Here is a 17,044-nt window from a genome sequence, read left to right as displayed (position 1 = left end):
CCGTGCGATGTATAATGAACGATCACGATCATGTGATCCCCGGATCCCCAGAAAAAGGATCCATCTAGGATTCTTTTCCTTTATTTGCATCGATAAGGTTTCAAGTTCAACTCAATAATATATTTATAGTAATTTTGATATTAAATTAAAGCTCATTGTGCTTCATTGTGAGTTAATGACATATTATAGAAGTTTCTTTGTAAGTATCTCCCTATTTGTCAACAAAAGAAAATTAGAGTTTTCATGAAAAGGGTTTGAGCTAAGTTTATTTTAATAAAAAACCATGCTATAAATTTATTTAATGGAAAAGAATTAAATATTAATGAAAACCTTTTAAATTTTAATAAAAATGACAAAAAAAACTTAATTTGAAGGAAAATGACACAATTTTAATATTAAAAAAAACCTGACGCGCGGGACCCGTGCATCCATCATAGACATTATTTATGAAACTAAACACTATTTATGAAAGTGAACAGTATTACACTATTTATTGGTCTAGTTTGATAAATAAGGCCTAGTTCTTAATTATGTTTCATAAATAGTGCCTAATTATTGGATCCAGTTTAATAAATAGTGTATAGTAATTGGTATAGTTTCATAAATATTGTCTCTTTCTTGGTCTGGTTTCATAAATAGTGCCTAGTTATTGGTCTACTCTTATAAACAGTGCCTAGTTCCTAGTCATGTTTCATAAATAGTATCTAGTTCTTAATCTAGTTTCATAAATAGTGCATAGTCTCATTTTATAAATAGTTTCTAACTATTGGTTTAGTTTTAGAAATAATGCCTAATTCTTGGTTTCGTTTCATAAATAGTGTCTACTTATTGGTCAAGTTTTATAAATAGTGTTTAATTATTGGGTTAGTTTCATAAGGTTTGAAACTTAGACCCTTTCTGATCCTATAAAAGAAATCCGGATCCTCTTTGTGAGGATCCTGGAGATCCGTCAATCTTATCCGTTCATCGTACATCGTGCGGTCAAAAATTATTTTAAATATTTTTATTTAAAATTAAACACAAACAGTACTTGACAAAAACTGACCGCACTATGTACAAAGAACGGACACGATTCACGGATCCCCAGGATCCTCGCCAAAAGGATTCGGAGAAGATACTATTGGCTGTAAAAGCACCCATTGCGCCAAAAACTATGAACTCAAAAGTAATCCTTTAGATCAAAACCTTGAGAATATTATGTTATCAGTAATTATATTTAAAAAACTGTTTTTACTTACCAAATTAAAATTCCCTTACATTTTTTACACCTACAATAATTAAATGTAGCTCTTCATCCAATTTCTTGAGCTTGGGTGTCATCTTGGAGAAATTTTTTCTTGTACCTGTAGAACAAATGGTACATCTTATTATGTAAGTGGTGGAAAATTTTATTTTTTATGTTATTCATTTTTTAACACTAGAATCTCACCACTTGTATAAAAACACGTGATGTACCAACCCGTGTTCCGGGCACATTGAAAAATCTCTCATCATCTTGATTACTATTGGGAAACAACACCACAAAATAAAATTATGAAATGTAATTCAATTTGAAATCTTTTTCTTATTTTAAGCCAAAAAAAAAAAACTTTTCTTTTTTTTTTGGGGGGGGGAGAGAGGAGGGGCGTAACGCGTGCCCAACGCGAGTTGTATATTTTTATGTTTTTTATTATTTTTTATTCTTTTATCTTTATCATTAAATAAAGTTAGTAGATAATTTTTTACTAAAATGCAAAAAATTTGAAAAGCCATTTTCATTAATTTTTTCAAGAAAAATAGGTTGGAGCTTCGAGTTTCTTAGTTTGGAAAGCAAATAATTTATAACTATTGTGTGTACATGATTATAAATATATTACGTACTTTGCAGACATAGTGTTATAAATCTAATAAAACTTTAACGTGAATATGTCTTGAACAAAACATTAACAAAGGTAATATCACTAGTAGAAAAAACACTTTGCACGACGTAGATACCTTCGTCATGCAAAGTCAAAAATCGTTGCCTAAGGGTTGCGCGACGGAACCTTCGTTACACAAAAACCGTCACACCAAGGCAGTGACAGTAAAGTTTGCGTGACGAAGATATAACCTACGTCGTGCAAAGTGGCCTTGAGCGACGCAGGATCTATGTTGTGCAAAGTGGCCTTGCGCAACGTATGACCTACATCGAGCAAAGGGTCTTTGCGCAACTCAGGGCCTACATTGTGCAAAGTTTCCTTGCATGATGCGACCTACGTCGCGCAAACCCTTTTTTTTTTTTTTTTTTTTTTATGTTTTGGTCAAAACTAATTTTTTTTTTTTTTTTTTGATAAATATTGTAATTAAATTGTAAAGAATAATTAATTAACCAAGCAAAAGGTAGATCAATTTTTGATAAATATTGTCATTAAATTGTAAAGAATAATTAAATTGTAATTAAATTTTTGATATATAAGGCATATCAATTTTTTTCAACCAAATTTATAAATCATGTAGTGTGTCACCAATAAAAAATAAGTACGTTAATCCCAATGATTGACAACCGTGTCATATGATTTATAAATTTGGTTTAAATAGATAGTCTTCCTAGCATTACCACTTTCTTAATTTGTGAGTGATTACACACATCAACATGTCACATTGTGTTATATTGTCACTTAAAATTTTTATTCATCTCAAACCCTTTATGAATTAAGTATGACACATCCCGATCCAGAATGTCGACCTGGACTCCGAATCGAGTTGTGTTGGCTGACACTAAAATGTGACAAAACCATGAAGTGTAGTGATGTGAAAAATGCGAATAAATTTAGACCTAAAAATGCCTAAATATAAGAGTGTGCATGTGAGCGGGATTGAACCTAATTCACAAATGATGCAGAGCATAAGTATAGTAAAGGTAGAAAAAGTATTATACCATCGGGAGTACCCCATAACAACGTTTTGCTAGAAAGTCCTCGTCGACACGAAAGCTTTGCCACTAAAACCTGGAGGGTGAGTGGGCCTAAAAATAGAGTTTTGTAAAAAACTTTTCGAAAAAATAATAACCCCTTGCCCTAAAACAAGTATAGTTTCCAAAATATACATACTACTTATAGTATGAAAATACTTACCATAGCCTGCAATATCTCCATAATTCAATACGTCACAATATTCATAAATAAACACCTAACCTCTGATAATCACATAATCTCGCATAGACATGCATATCATATCTAGTGCTCATCGACATATGATGACACACAAGTTCATGCAGAGATATTCTGACATGAACAGGACTGGGTGTAATAAAGATTTACACTCTAGTATTACAATCACATGAAGATTGGTGCTATACGCATCACATACGAGTCGTAATTGCCTATAGCACTCTAGGACATGACTGGCACCTACAATGGATCCAAAGTGAGCGTACGGTAGACGTGAACATAAACGTGAAGCCTGGCCCTAGCCCGAGCAAGTACAAAGACCATTGTAGCATGTATGATGAGCAGTAATATAAATATGATCATACTACAAAAAAAATTTTAAGTCACAGCAATAAAATAATAATATCCGTAACCGTAACTATTTTTACGGCATCACATCAAAATATGCATAACTGTGCATCTTGTAAAATTTATGAAGATTTCATAAATTCCGTCAATGCTCTATTTCTTATAAATGCTAATCCAATCTAGGTGTAACGTAGAAAATTCTTTATCAAATATATAAATAGAAACTAAATAAATATATAGTATTTAAAAGCTAAGACCCACTCAAATACTTGCGAAGTCGTAGCTGTTGGAATGAGGGAAGTCAGAGTCTCCGATAGTAATCGCACCTAAGACCATCTCCCACCCTTGGTCTAAAATCTAAATTTTTAGCCCAAAAATAGCTTTTCTGCTCTAACTATTGTAGCCTAAAATTTTAGCCCCAAATTATTAAAGAATGAATTTAGGCTTTTTTGTTTTTTTAAATGAACTATAAAAAAAAAATTATGTAGACTATCCTCAATTAATTTTATGAACATTTTAACCTAAAAATATTTAAATTCCGGTAAATATTGAAAATTTACTAAATTGATACATGAAACACTATGGAAGAATATGAAAATCATGATAGAGATGCATAAACACAAAATACATGAAACACACAAGACACACAAAACACATATGAAACACATACAAAACACATGATAGAGATGTATAACACACCAAACATGTGAAACACATGAAACATATACCAAATACATACAAAACACATAATAGAGAGGTATAACACACCAAACATGTGCAACACATGACACACACGAAACACATACCAAATACATACAAAACACATGAAACACAAACATACACACATGAAATGCAAACCTTCAATCATCCTCTATATAAGCATAGGTTGAATATCTAACCATCACACAATATATTCACCAATCTTCCAACTTTCGAAGTGTTTTTGTTTCCTCAAGATCATCAATATCTCAGCAATGGGTGATAGAAGAAAGTGTAGCTTGGCAATGCAAATGTCACAATACCAAGCAAGCCTTGCAAATATGGATGCAAAAATGAACAATGAAGAAGCCAAATTTGCAAACTCACTTATGCAATATGAGCATCATGCCGAATCTAGTTATCGTGGTTCTGTCACGAGGCATTCATTTGTGCAACGTGATAAAGAAAAGTGTCATGACCGGATGATGAAAGATTATTTCATTGAATGTGCAAGATATCTTCCTCATGATTTTCAGAGGCGGTATCGGATGAGGAGAGAGTTTTTTGAAAGCATCTTAAACGCAGTTGTCCATCATGACCACTACTTTGCAAGGAAGATAGATGTCGTAGGCTGACAAAGTCTATCACCTCATCAGAAGCTCATATTTGCATTTCAGATGCTAGCTAATGGGTGCTCTACAAACTCAACTGATGAATATTGTCGACTTCCTTTTGCTTATCACTTCCTGGGGACCTTGCAAAAGAAAAAGTTGAGGTCAATTCATCGACACCTTCATTGACATCATTTGTCAGTGCGGCTTCACATTGAAATAATCTTCCCCATTGTTGGTCGGTTACCCACCTCAGACAATCCTTGAGGATGTCCCAAGCATGATCTTAAAAGCTTGATTTTTTGGTGTTACTCTTGTCTTGTAAATTGCCATTACTTTGTCACTCTATGCAAAAAATACATAAAAACAATTAGTTGCAAAATAATATTATGTACATGACAAATAAAATATCAACAAAGAAACTCATAACTTCTGCAACACTCCTTCCACTAGCTATGTCAACCATGGCTCTCTCCAAGCTTCCCTTTCATAAAGTGCATGAGTTGTTGATAACCTTCCACCGATCGTAAACACCACCACCTTCCCTTCGGCCGGCATTGGAATTTTCATGAAACTTATCAACGATTTTACCCCAAAAAAGCTTTTTATTTTGACTCATGTCAACGACACCATCTTTGCTAATAGAAACTCATGCCAAGCATAAAGCAACATCTTTCTCACAGGTCCAATTATGACCTCTAATATGCTCTTTTGCCATCTTGAAAATTTTGGAAATGGGAAGAAATGATAGAAAGAAAAATTGGAAGAATTCTAAGAGAAAAGTGAATTTTGTGTGGATGTTTGAACAAATACATAGGTATTTATGGAGTTTTTGGGTGAATTTTGAGTTAAATAATTTTTTTTTAATCATTTTAGCCGTTGTTAAATTTGGGCCGTTGGATCTGTTTTACCGTTAAATTTGATTATATTCAATCTCAGCCGTTGAATTCAATAAATATATAAATGTAAAACAAAAAAAAAATATTTGAATGTAGGCCGTTGGATCAAGCAACGGCATGTTGATTGCATCCATAGGGTCAAAAGAGTCGTTGGCTTGGCTGGCGCATATGGCCGCAATGCCGACGTGGGGTGGGGCAATGGTGATCTGAAGCCTCGCGCGTTACACGCATCTGGGGCATGACATTGGGGTGTCTGGCGCTCAAACGCCTAGTTTCAGTCGCAGTGGTAGGGCCCACACCAATTTTTGGGCTAAACTTAGGCCAGTATTTGGCTTTGTTTTAGGTTTTAGGTTTTAGGTCCAATTTTTAAGTTGGGTTGGAATGGGTTTGGGGGGGGGGGAATATAAGGGGAAAAATAAGTTTTAGCCCTTGGGTTGGAGTTGGCCCAAGCATAATATTGGGACCCATTAGTAAAACTCAACTTAAACGATTAAATTTGGAGAAATGGATGGCGGATTCGGAATTAATGCGTCAAAATACATTAAGAAGGGTCCCGATAAATTTTGTAAAAAGTTAACGATCAACCCTAAAAGTCAACCGAGACGTTGAGCCGGTCAACTATGTTAAAACTTCAGAATTTCACTAAACAAATGTCAAAAATAGACTTGGGCATCGAAAATAGCCTAGGAAAGTTTCTAAGAAAATTTTGAAAATGTCAACACAAAGTCAACATAGAGAATATTCCAAAGAATATTCCCTCTTCTTCCTCCTCTTTGCTCCAGTCGCCGGAGTTACCATGGGCCGTTGGAAAAATCTCACCGGAAATCTGGGTTTTTGACAAAAAAAATGTGGGCAAATTTCAAAGCTTAATAACCCACTTGTTTCTTAACCAAATTCAACCCATAATATATCAAAACGAAGCTAGGGAAGTGTAGAACATGAATATACCTATTTGGGAACCAAATGGTGGTCAAAGGTTGCCAGAAAATGGTCTGAAAGGTAACTGGTCCGCGAGCAAACTGGGAAACTCGCCGGAAAATTGGAAAATTTTAAACGTCCATAACTTTGTCAATACTTCACAAACTTAAGTGATTCAAAAATGAAAATCATACCTCGGAACAAGACAAACAGATTGGTACCCTTCGCGATGGCTAATATGATGTGGTTTAGTCGGAAAATGGCCTGAATGCCACGGAGGTCACTAAAAACTGGGGAAATTTCAAATGGATATAACTTCTTCAATACTCAACAAAATCGAGTGATTCAAAAATAAAAATATACCTCTCGAAGAGATGAAGATAATTATACCTTTCTCGGTGGCTAACTCGCCATAGTTTGGCCACAAAATGGCCACAAAAGTCGCGGTCCATTTGAGTTTCATCCGAATGATCCGGAAGGAAGTATGAGGTAAGGTTAGGTGTTATGGGTTTGTGAGGACGAGATGAAGCTCGTTGTAATGCCCCGACCCGAAAAATTTATTTCGAAAGATAATTACTATGATAGGCCCAAATTAAACACTTGTTTATTTTCCACCATTTATCCTAATTCTTTTATTTAATTCTTAGTTACTCAAAAAAATCTATAACCCAATTTGTTTACCAAAAACATAAGGTTAATTTTTGAATTAATCATCCAATTCCATTTCTTAGACAAATTTTCATAAAAAGATTAAACCCGGTTATTTTTAAGGCTACATCTGACTCCCATTAGACTGCCTACATACCTTTGAACGGGATCAAACCTTTCGTAGTTTACATTCATTCTTTTATCCATTTCCGAAATATTCTAATAACGGAAATATTCAACATTAGCTTTCACAATTGAATCAAAACACATGGGTACCAATTACGGATTAAAAATATCAAAAACTGCATGAAAAGGCAGCGTCGGCCCATTGGCCACGAGTCGCCGCAAGTGGCGGTCGGCCACCCCGACTTGCCAAAAAACTCAACTATTTTCAAAAATTACCAAATTTTACATAAATGTAGATCCCAATGAGTGGGGTAACTTTCATACTAGTGACCAGGGCCAATTTGGCCTGGAAAAGCCTCAATTTGCTACGAACCCGTTGGAACCCTAGAAAAAAGTGTTCCTTGATTCGTCCTCAAGTTGACTCTGACGCTCCAACATTAATTGGGCATTGTTCCTGAGCTCAAGGGAGGTATTTTGATGGTGAGGATCGATGGGAAGGGTTGCAAAAAACAGTGAATCACCGCTGGGTTACCACCGCACCCACCAGTGCTTTTTCCCACAAAACCAAGGCCCATACTTTCGATTTTTGGTTGAAATTGGAAGGAGGAGGATTGTGGAATATTTTTTTAGGTGATGAGTGGCTTCAATTTGTCAGAAAAACACCAGAAATGGCATCGAAGGCCATGGAAATTGCCGGGTCAGGTGCGGGTCAAAAAAGGGGTCCGGTTCCTTCTTTTTCTTCTCCCTCCTTTCCCCTTCTTTCCTCCCTTCCTGATTGGCCGGTCCCATTCCTCCTTTCTCTCATTCTCATCCAAGCCATCCATCTCTCTCTTTTCTTTTCTTTTCCTTTCATCCCAACCACACACATGGCATATCACATGGCTCCAGAAAATTTGGAGCTTTCTAAAGAAGGTTGAAATTAAAAAAATATTCCTGACTCTAAACGTTAATAACTTATTCGTTATAACCCCATTTCATGAACGGTTTGCACCTTCCTCGAAAGGTCTACGGATTTTAGGAAATAAATTTCCAAATTTCAAACTTCGTAACTAGTTTAATTGAAAGGTAAATTCAAATAAATCAATATAATTTCTTGAAAAATAATATAAAATCTCAATAATACAAATACATAAATTATAATAATTTCCGGTAACCAAATTTTAAAATTCCTCAATTAAATTTTCATAACCATAAATCGATTTATTTTTGTTTTTTTCCACATATTCATAATTATGAATATTCTATTTCATATATTTAGATTTTCAGGGTATTACACTTGTGGTGCTCTTGGTTTGGGCGGTGGTGATCGGAAATTTGTACACCATGTGTGCATAGTGAGGAAGGGGGAAAGAGAGAGCAACGAGAGGGAGAGAGAAGAGAGAGTTACGAGAGAGAGAATTTTAAGTGGAGATGAGTGACACATGGCAAGAGAGTAAAGGAGAGTTTGTGTTGGTGTGGGCCCCACGGGCCAGAAAAATTATAACAAATTAAAATGTCCGGCCAAAAAATTTTAAAATAATAAAATACCCAAAATTCAAATTTCATAAAATACCCTAGAGTTTCATAGTTCCGTAAAATCTTCATCGTAGCTCCAAATTCGATTCCACTTGTGCTTACGCATTCGTACAGTCAAGTACTTTGAGAATAAGGTAAATTAATAGCTCATACATGTCATGAAAAGACTGGCAACGAAAGTCAACAATATCGCCTCTAGGGGCATTTTCGTTAATTCACTCTTTTAAAATTAATAAAATTGTAAAATTAGGAAGGGGTTGCTAAAAAGTAGGTGTAGCCTTTGGTGTAAAGATATTTTCTCTTTTTTTTCTATTCACTTTTAAATGAGAGGTTTTAGATTTGATTTTTGCCAAAGGCGAATTTAAACAACATTATTACTAATCCATTGTGGGACTAAGCATATCCCCCTCCCCTTTAAGTAGATAATATTGTTTGTTAAAAAAAAATTAAAAGAGCTCCTACAAACTTCTTTTTAACCAAAACATTCAATAATTTTTATTTAATGAAAATGACAAAAACTACACAATAACTCAAGTTTTATTAACATTAACAACAACAAAAACTAAAAACTGAAATTGTTCGGGTTTGGATTCAAAGCAAGGTTTCTTGTCTTTTAGGTTAAAAGGGTGACAAATGTGACTAAATTTAAGAAAATCCACCTTGTCAATTTCTTTTGAAATAATTCCAATTATGCCTTTGTTTTACACTTTTTTTTTTTTAATACAAACGGTATTTAACATTAATCTACACCAAAAGTAATGGAAAGAAAATACCCTAAACGGGGCAATCCACTAGCTTTATTTACATTTTATCAAAAGAAAGAGAACCAAGATAGCAAGAGTTTTTTTTTTAGTACAATAGCAAGAGTATTAATACAGAAAGAGAAACGACTAGCTCCACATTTGTCTGATTACTCTATGTTCATATGCTTGTGCGGAAACTGTCTTTCACATGTACTTGTCACATGCAGTAGTAGTTGTCTTCTCGCGCGTAAATAGCATATTGTACATCGATCTAGCTAGCTATGGAGAGAGGATTCTCGCCAGATTTTCTTTATGAGAATTCTGGAGATTTTTCAATCACATCCGTTCATTGTATATCGTATAGTCAGTTTTCGTCAGGTACTATTTATATTCAATTTTAAATAGAAGAATTTACAATAATTTCTGACCATACGATGTACGATGAATGGATATGATTTGAGAATTCTTAGGATCCTCACAAAGCGAATCCGACGAGAATCCTCACTCCTAGCTATGCACTAGAATATCAGTCACCTATGTCATATTATATATGAATCCAGATCCTCTTTATGAGGATCTTGGGGATCCGTGAATCGTGTCCGTTCATCGTACATCGTGTGATCAGAAATCATTTTAAATATTTTTATTTAAAATTAAATATAAACAGTACTTGACAAAAACTGACCGCATGATATATGATAAATGAACGCAATTCACGAATCCTTAAGATCCTGACCAAAAAGATCCGGAGAGGATCCTGTTGGGTCATATATAGCCAAAATCATTTATGCTACGTTTGGATGGAGTGTTTGAGTAGTAGCTTTGTTGCCATTGAGTATAGTTCATTGTAAATATCATATTCTAGTGTTTTATTTAACATTCCTCGTCCAAACATAGCCTTAGTCTCGGCGAAGCTCAAAAATGATTTCAATTAGGATGAGGTGGGAGTCATGAGTGTGCCTCAAGAATGTTAAACTTTTCAGATGTAGCTTGCCCATCTTTTACATCTCTCGTGTCGACAGAATTGCAGAAATCTAGTCAGTTGACCATGTTACTAATCACTCAACATCTAATGAATCAATATGAACGAAACCCTTTGAAAATTCTAGCCATAAGAAATACCTTACAAGATGGAAGCCAATGCCATTGAGACTACACAATCTTGTTAATTTGTTTGGACATGATCTCAAAATTTTTGTCCAACCCAAGTCCAAAAACTTCTACAAATTCACACAAAAATAGAAAGAAAGAAACAAAAAAAAAAAAATATATATATATATATATATTAACAATCGGGACATGAGAGGAAGTAAAATGTTCATTTTTTGGACTCCTGCGGGTCTTTCTCCTCAGCCTCCAGCTCCCACTGTTCAGTTATTGTTTCCAATTCAGGACAAGTTGAAGGCTTGTTGTGGGATATCAAAATTGCAGGTGCAACCTCCATCCAAAAACGCAACAATCTCATCTGCATCTCTGCCATTGTAGTTAGTGATCAAACAAAACGGCTTCTTAACTTCCTGCTCTCTGATCAGCTGCTTAATTCCAAGCTGAAAGTTACGGAAGTGGCTTTTTACTTGAGTGCTTCTGGAAAGAAATGCAGAGAAATGGGGTTTTGTTGCAGATTGTGGATTAGGGTTTTCTAGTAGTGTATTGAGTGAGGGCAGTGGGATTTTGCGATGAAGGGAATGAAGATGAATGAGGTTTTTTATAGGAGTTGAAAGTAAATACTCAATAATTATAAAATGTTGGTCAGAAAAACGAGTGAAGGAGATTACACCAGAAGTGCAAAAAAATGTCTCACAGTCTCACCCACTTATTACTGAAAGGCATGCTAGGAACATGGAAAATGTGGACAAAACAATTCTGATTTAACGTGTTTCTTGGCCCACAATCATAAATAAAAAATCTACCTTGGATCTTAGTGGCTAATGTACGTGTGCATTATTTGTACCAAAAATTCAATCATTTTTTAGATGATCTTCTACTTCTCACAAAAAATAATAATAATAATAAAAAGACAAACTTTACTACTAAAAAATTTACAATGCGAGAGATTTAGAAAAACAGACCGTATACTTTCATCACCTTCATCTACATTAACACTCCTCTGGTGCATTTAAAGTCATAGTTGAATATTGAAACCACGCCTCATGTTAATTATGTTTGTAAACGTAAACTTTCAACATCCACACCCAACCTCCTATTCACAACACCTGGCCTTCCCAAAAGTTTTTTTTTTTTTTTTTTCAAATGATAAATTTTGTTATATTAACCATAGACGGAATTTGAATCTATACCGTCATACAAGAACTCAATATATTTCCACCATTGTGATAAACATCTACTTACCCCTTCCCAACAAAATGTCCATTTTTTGGGTATCCTTAGATATCTTAATCTAAAGAATCAATAGACAATTACCCATTTGACAGTGGAGGGATACCCAATAATTATCACACTTACTTTTCAGAAAGAAGATTCCCACTATGAAATATGAAGGCCCCCTAAGGAACTTAGCAAGCAATCTTCTTGTTTCAAGCTTGCAAATTATCACTAATCCTGACAAGCTGCAGTTTACAGATGCGACATGTTAGGTGGTTATTTCGGGCACGACGCATTATATGACTTTAACAATGTATGAACATGGAACCAATGTGTATATGATTGACATGATTAACACTATTAAACTATTATTACATTAATAAAATAATTACTTTTCTCATTTTCTTATGTATAATATAAGTTATTGTGGTATTTTATGTTGGATATATGTCAATAATCTATGATAAAATTATATATGCTAATAAATAATAAATGCAAATAAGAAATTAACAGAGTGTGAACAATGAAATAATATTGAAGATTGAGGCTTGCACACCGTAATGTCCTTGAAACAGAAATTTCGTCCCTACTCAATGCTTGTAGTTCTACAAACGTCTGCTTCATCAGGATTCAACGATCAAATCAGAATTCTAGCATCGAAAAAATTGACTTCTAGCGAATTTTTATGTGGTTCTCTCAGTAATGATGTTTTGGATTATACAAGAAGAATTTTTTTTTTTTTCTGTATTCTAGATGCCATGCAAATGGATGTATATATAATATGATTATGCTTGTTCGCAACAGGTATGAGGAAGGGATGCATCTGTTGGAAGACATCTTCTCAGAGGGGTGTTTTCTTTCTGCGTTTTTTCACTCTTCAGACTTCATCTGGCGTTTTTTCACTCTTCAGACTTCATCTGAAAAGATGAGTATGTTGGTAAAAAACAATTAATTAATTAAATCCGAAAATAAATAAATAATTTAATTATTAGAGCCCGAGCCCCAAGGCCTATCTTTTGATTATTAATTATAAGCCCAACTTCAAGGGTGAGCCCAATTTTAGTCTACAAAGCCTATCACTCCAATCATTATCTATAAGGGACAAAGCCTTATAAAATGAGGAAATCTTTTGAGAATGACCAATATGGGACAAAGAAATTTCTACTCATAATTTCCAACATTTTATTCTTGTTTTTATATCGTTTTCGTATGGTGATCAAAATGTAGATTCATACGAACACAACACATATTAATGGAATCTGAACATAGATAGTTGTATTATTTTATTATTATTTTGCATCGTCTGAAACGTATAGTTCCATATGGTACTCTTAGTTTTAAATAAACTACGTTTATATACAACAAGGTTGAAACTAATTGCATATTTTCAACAGTAATACGGTGTTCACTGGACAATGTTCAAAGAAGAACTTCCACTGGATTGGATAGGACAGAATTGAAGCCCTCCGTTACCAGAGCCATTGAAGTTCCTTCCCTTTCCAATGGCCAGACCCCGGCTCCAATCACCAATTCCATCGTAACAATCCGGAGCTGCGATGAGATGCATCCAGAGGCCATCCATCTTCAAATTTGAGAACATAAGTTTTCATCAAGGATGAATAACCAAACAATGAAAAAAGTGAGCATAAAAGTTAACTAGTCATCATCACACTCCTCGACGCTCTCTTCAAGAATCGTCTCCAAACTAGGCGAATTCGAAATCTTTCGCGGGTAAATGACCGGTGCCGGAGCCACCTCAATCCATGCATTCAAGTTCCTCATTCGCTTAGCCATTGAAGCTTGAAATTTAAAAGTATTCTCTTCAATGAATTGTGATTGCAAAGAACTAACAGAAAAAGATGACTCTCTTCCTCCTTTATGTCAAGAAAGAAGAGAGAAAGAGCTAATTTACGTTAAATATATCAAACAGAAGGGTTTTTGTCAATAGGGAACTCAAGAAGTTGGGAAATTGGTATGAATGTTAAGGCGTTTATATAGTGGGAAATCTGCAGCATTTCTGGTGGTAATCCGCAGTTCAAGTGGGTAAAGTTGGAAAACGACTTGTAGCACAACCTCAAAAACATGAGGTCAAAAGTCTAATTAAGGCATTGTAACGGACACAAAACTTGCCGGGTTTTTTTGGCAAACGACTTAAAACCTGGGAATAGAAGATACGTGCAAGGAAAATAAGGAGAACCAACCAACAAACTCCCACTGTCTCACCGGATTTTGTCCTTCACTTTCTCATTTCTGTGGTAACAAACCACTGACCTGCGATCGCATGCGTTACACAAGAAACTTCGACCATTCACATGGTCTCCTTTAAGACTTACCTCTTTTCCAAATGAACCTAACCTCGATAGCACATTCATCAAAGCAAGGACGGATCCACATAGGGACCTGGGAGGTCCCAAGACCCGTCGGCGATCCTAAATCACTGCTAGAAATTTTCTAGGGGACCCCTCGTACTCGAGCATGAGGTCTGTGCAGGTTGCAGGTTGCAGTGGCTGTCTTCTTCTTGAAGAAGATGACCATGCACGGAGAAGAAAGAAAATAAGGACCCTTCCAGCCTCTCTCCTCCTTGCTTTTGCCATGGTCTCATCCATCGGTGCCACCCACTTCTCCTCCAACCTTTCTCTGTCGTCTGGCAGGACAGTACATAAGCCTAAATTTCCCCAAATTATTTCAACAACCTTAGTAATTTTTCTTATGGGTGAAATTTCCTACATAAGGTTAGTAAGATGGATATGATCTGTCATGGGTTGGTGAAATTTGGGGGTGGAGCTGCCATGGCTTCGGGAGAATGGGGAGGGAGGCGGTTGGTGGAGGTATGACAGCTGTGTTCTTAGTGAGAGAGAAGGTGGATGTTTGGAAACTAGTAAAAGAGAAAAATGGTGTGTTTGGTTAGAAAGATAGTGGGAGTTTGGGAAGAGTTTTATTTGACCGGTGTTTTAAATTTAGTGGTCCATATTAGATAATCAGTAACTTTGGTACTCCTGTAGTAACTTATGAAACCTCGTAATGGACGCTTTGAATTATGATTTTATGATTTGTAATATTGTTTTGAATATGATTTTTGACCTTTATTATTGAGACCCCCGAATTTAAAATCCTGGATCCGCCACTGCATCAAAGAGATATGACAATCTCTCTAGCTTGCACACCCTCTTCACCATTGTTTTATTTGTGCTTGAAAAACTACTTTATCAGCCCGCTCCTTTTAATGGAGATTCTTAGCGGCCATAGATCAGATCGTGAACTCTTTCAGACCCTTAGTTTTGCTTGGTCGGGGCAAAGTTTCAGCCTGCTTTCCACTGAATATAAAAAAACCTTACAGCTACCTAACAGGCTAACATCCCGGCGAAGAGAGTCGTTATTTGTGTCACATCTTCGAATTCAAGAGAAGGCTTTCCTCTTATCTCTCAAATTATAAGCATTGAAAAAACTATTGCACACACCCCTCATTCGCCTTAATAGAAGGTAATGCAAAAGCAGCTTAAGCCTTTCTGATCCCCCGAGAAGCCCCCGATGAACTTTTATACTTTTCTATTATATAACAGAAAATTAAAAGTATGACAAATCTAAGGAAGAATATCGTAGTTACTGCACCTTGCGTGGCGTCTCCCAGTCCACCACGGCTTGCACGCACCTTCTCTTGCCGTCGCCAATCCAGTGACCAAGGAACTAGACCTTATGCAAAGCACCTTTTTCACATAGAGCGGATTTTCCCTTATGATCTGGAATTGGTCATAGTCTGCCAAGAGGGCAACAAAGCGCCTAAGGATTTTCTGCCATAGTCCTTCATTAAGTTACATAGTTGTTTTAACACCTTTAGGCACTCCCGTGAAACAAGTTCCCCCTCAAGGGGAGTTCTTATTCTTTCATAAGAAAAGCCCCTTTATTAGTAAGGCGGTCCAGTAAAATTTAGTACCTTAACTCCCCAAAGGTAAGAACGGGCATGCTAGAAGAGGGGTTAGTGATAAAAGTTTCCCAAAATATTAGGTAAATAAGCAACTCATGTTGAAGTCTTAGGTCTAGCACGTTGCATCCTTGAGCCCTCCGATCACTTGGTCAATACCAATCCTAAGACCAAATAGTATCTCAAAAGAGTACATGCTGTGAAGATGCAAACTACCTACACCTGGACAGAGATACCCTATGAAGCTTCACTGTTCCCTTGGATTGGCTTTGGGCCTTTCCTAGCGCAGCTTTAGGTGGAATGTGACCCTCTTTCGAGAGGCCCCAACCATCAATGAGATGCCACTCTGAATGAGCTCTAATTAACCTTGTGTCAAAACCTACGAGCCTCAAGTAAACAGTTTCTATGGGGCGTAGGCCTGCCAAAAGGTAACAGAGGCATGTTTCCTCAAGCCAGATAGAGATTGGCCTTCAAGTGCAAAGCCAGAAGGGAGCTTGAGTGCAAGACGGGCATGTCGAGCAAGGACAAAAGTTGTCCTTAGTGATCCGACAGTGCCAAGTGAAAGAACCGTAGCTCAACAGATAAAAGTTACTTTAAGGATAACACGGTGATCTTCCCTAAGAGCTCACATCAATCAGACCAAAGAACTACTGATATCTAAAAATATCATTTCTTGGAATGTCATTAAATATATATCTTCTATATCGTAAACTATCAGATCGAGTGTTACTTAGATGTGAAACTTGCAGACCTATCGGGCAATATCTAAATTGAGAGAAACTTACCGACACTAAAAATACTATTGGCAGTAACGCAAGCTAATATTGTCCTTCCATGTGTTTTAACCATCATACATTACATAGCCTGGTATCACAACAGGTATCACAACATGATGGCTTCCCATGGCGTGGAACTTCTCCACACCAGGAGAAAAAATTGCATATGGAAGACTACCATGGAGAAAAAATTCCCGTTTCTTATTATACCCTTCGGTTGACATGATCACTCAAACCACAAGACAGACTAGTGACCAATGTTATGAGAACTAAAACATCAGCAACAAGATCACTGATAGGATCTTAATGACTTCCCATGGCGTGTAATCCCAACTTCATGATGAACAAATGCAATTAACAGAACATATACATTTGAAATTCGCATGAGGGGA

The 17,044-nt window shown here is 36.0% G+C and overlaps 1 protein-coding gene across 1 annotated transcript; it reads right to left on the bottom strand.

The window, feature by feature from the left end:
• Positions 1-13,210: 13,210 nt before the first annotated feature.
• LOC125469800 lies at positions 13,211-13,930 on the bottom strand. The gene has a single exon (XM_048567682.1). The coding sequence runs from the start codon at positions 13,749-13,751 to the stop codon at positions 13,614-13,616; it is 138 nt and encodes a 45-aa protein (XP_048423639.1). The 5' UTR covers positions 13,752-13,930; the 3' UTR covers positions 13,211-13,613.
• Between the last annotated feature and the right edge of the window lie 3,114 nt (positions 13,931-17,044).

The sequence above is a fragment of a genome, unplaced genomic scaffold, assembly GCF_019419815.1.
Source record: "Pyrus x bretschneideri cultivar Hongxiangsu unplaced genomic scaffold, Pyrus_bretschneideri_v1 Contig45, whole genome shotgun sequence".
Taxonomy (NCBI): Eukaryota; Viridiplantae; Streptophyta; class Magnoliopsida; order Rosales; family Rosaceae; genus Pyrus; species Pyrus x bretschneideri.
The sequence above is the reverse complement of the archived record's forward strand: the minus strand, read 5'-3'. Positions and strand labels throughout refer to the sequence as shown.

Bases quoted from the DNA above. Each gene is read 5' to 3' on its own strand.
- LOC125469800 (XM_048567682.1), bottom strand. From the start codon at position 13,751: ATGGCTAAGCGAATGAGGAACTTGAATGCATGGATTGAGGTGGCTCCG.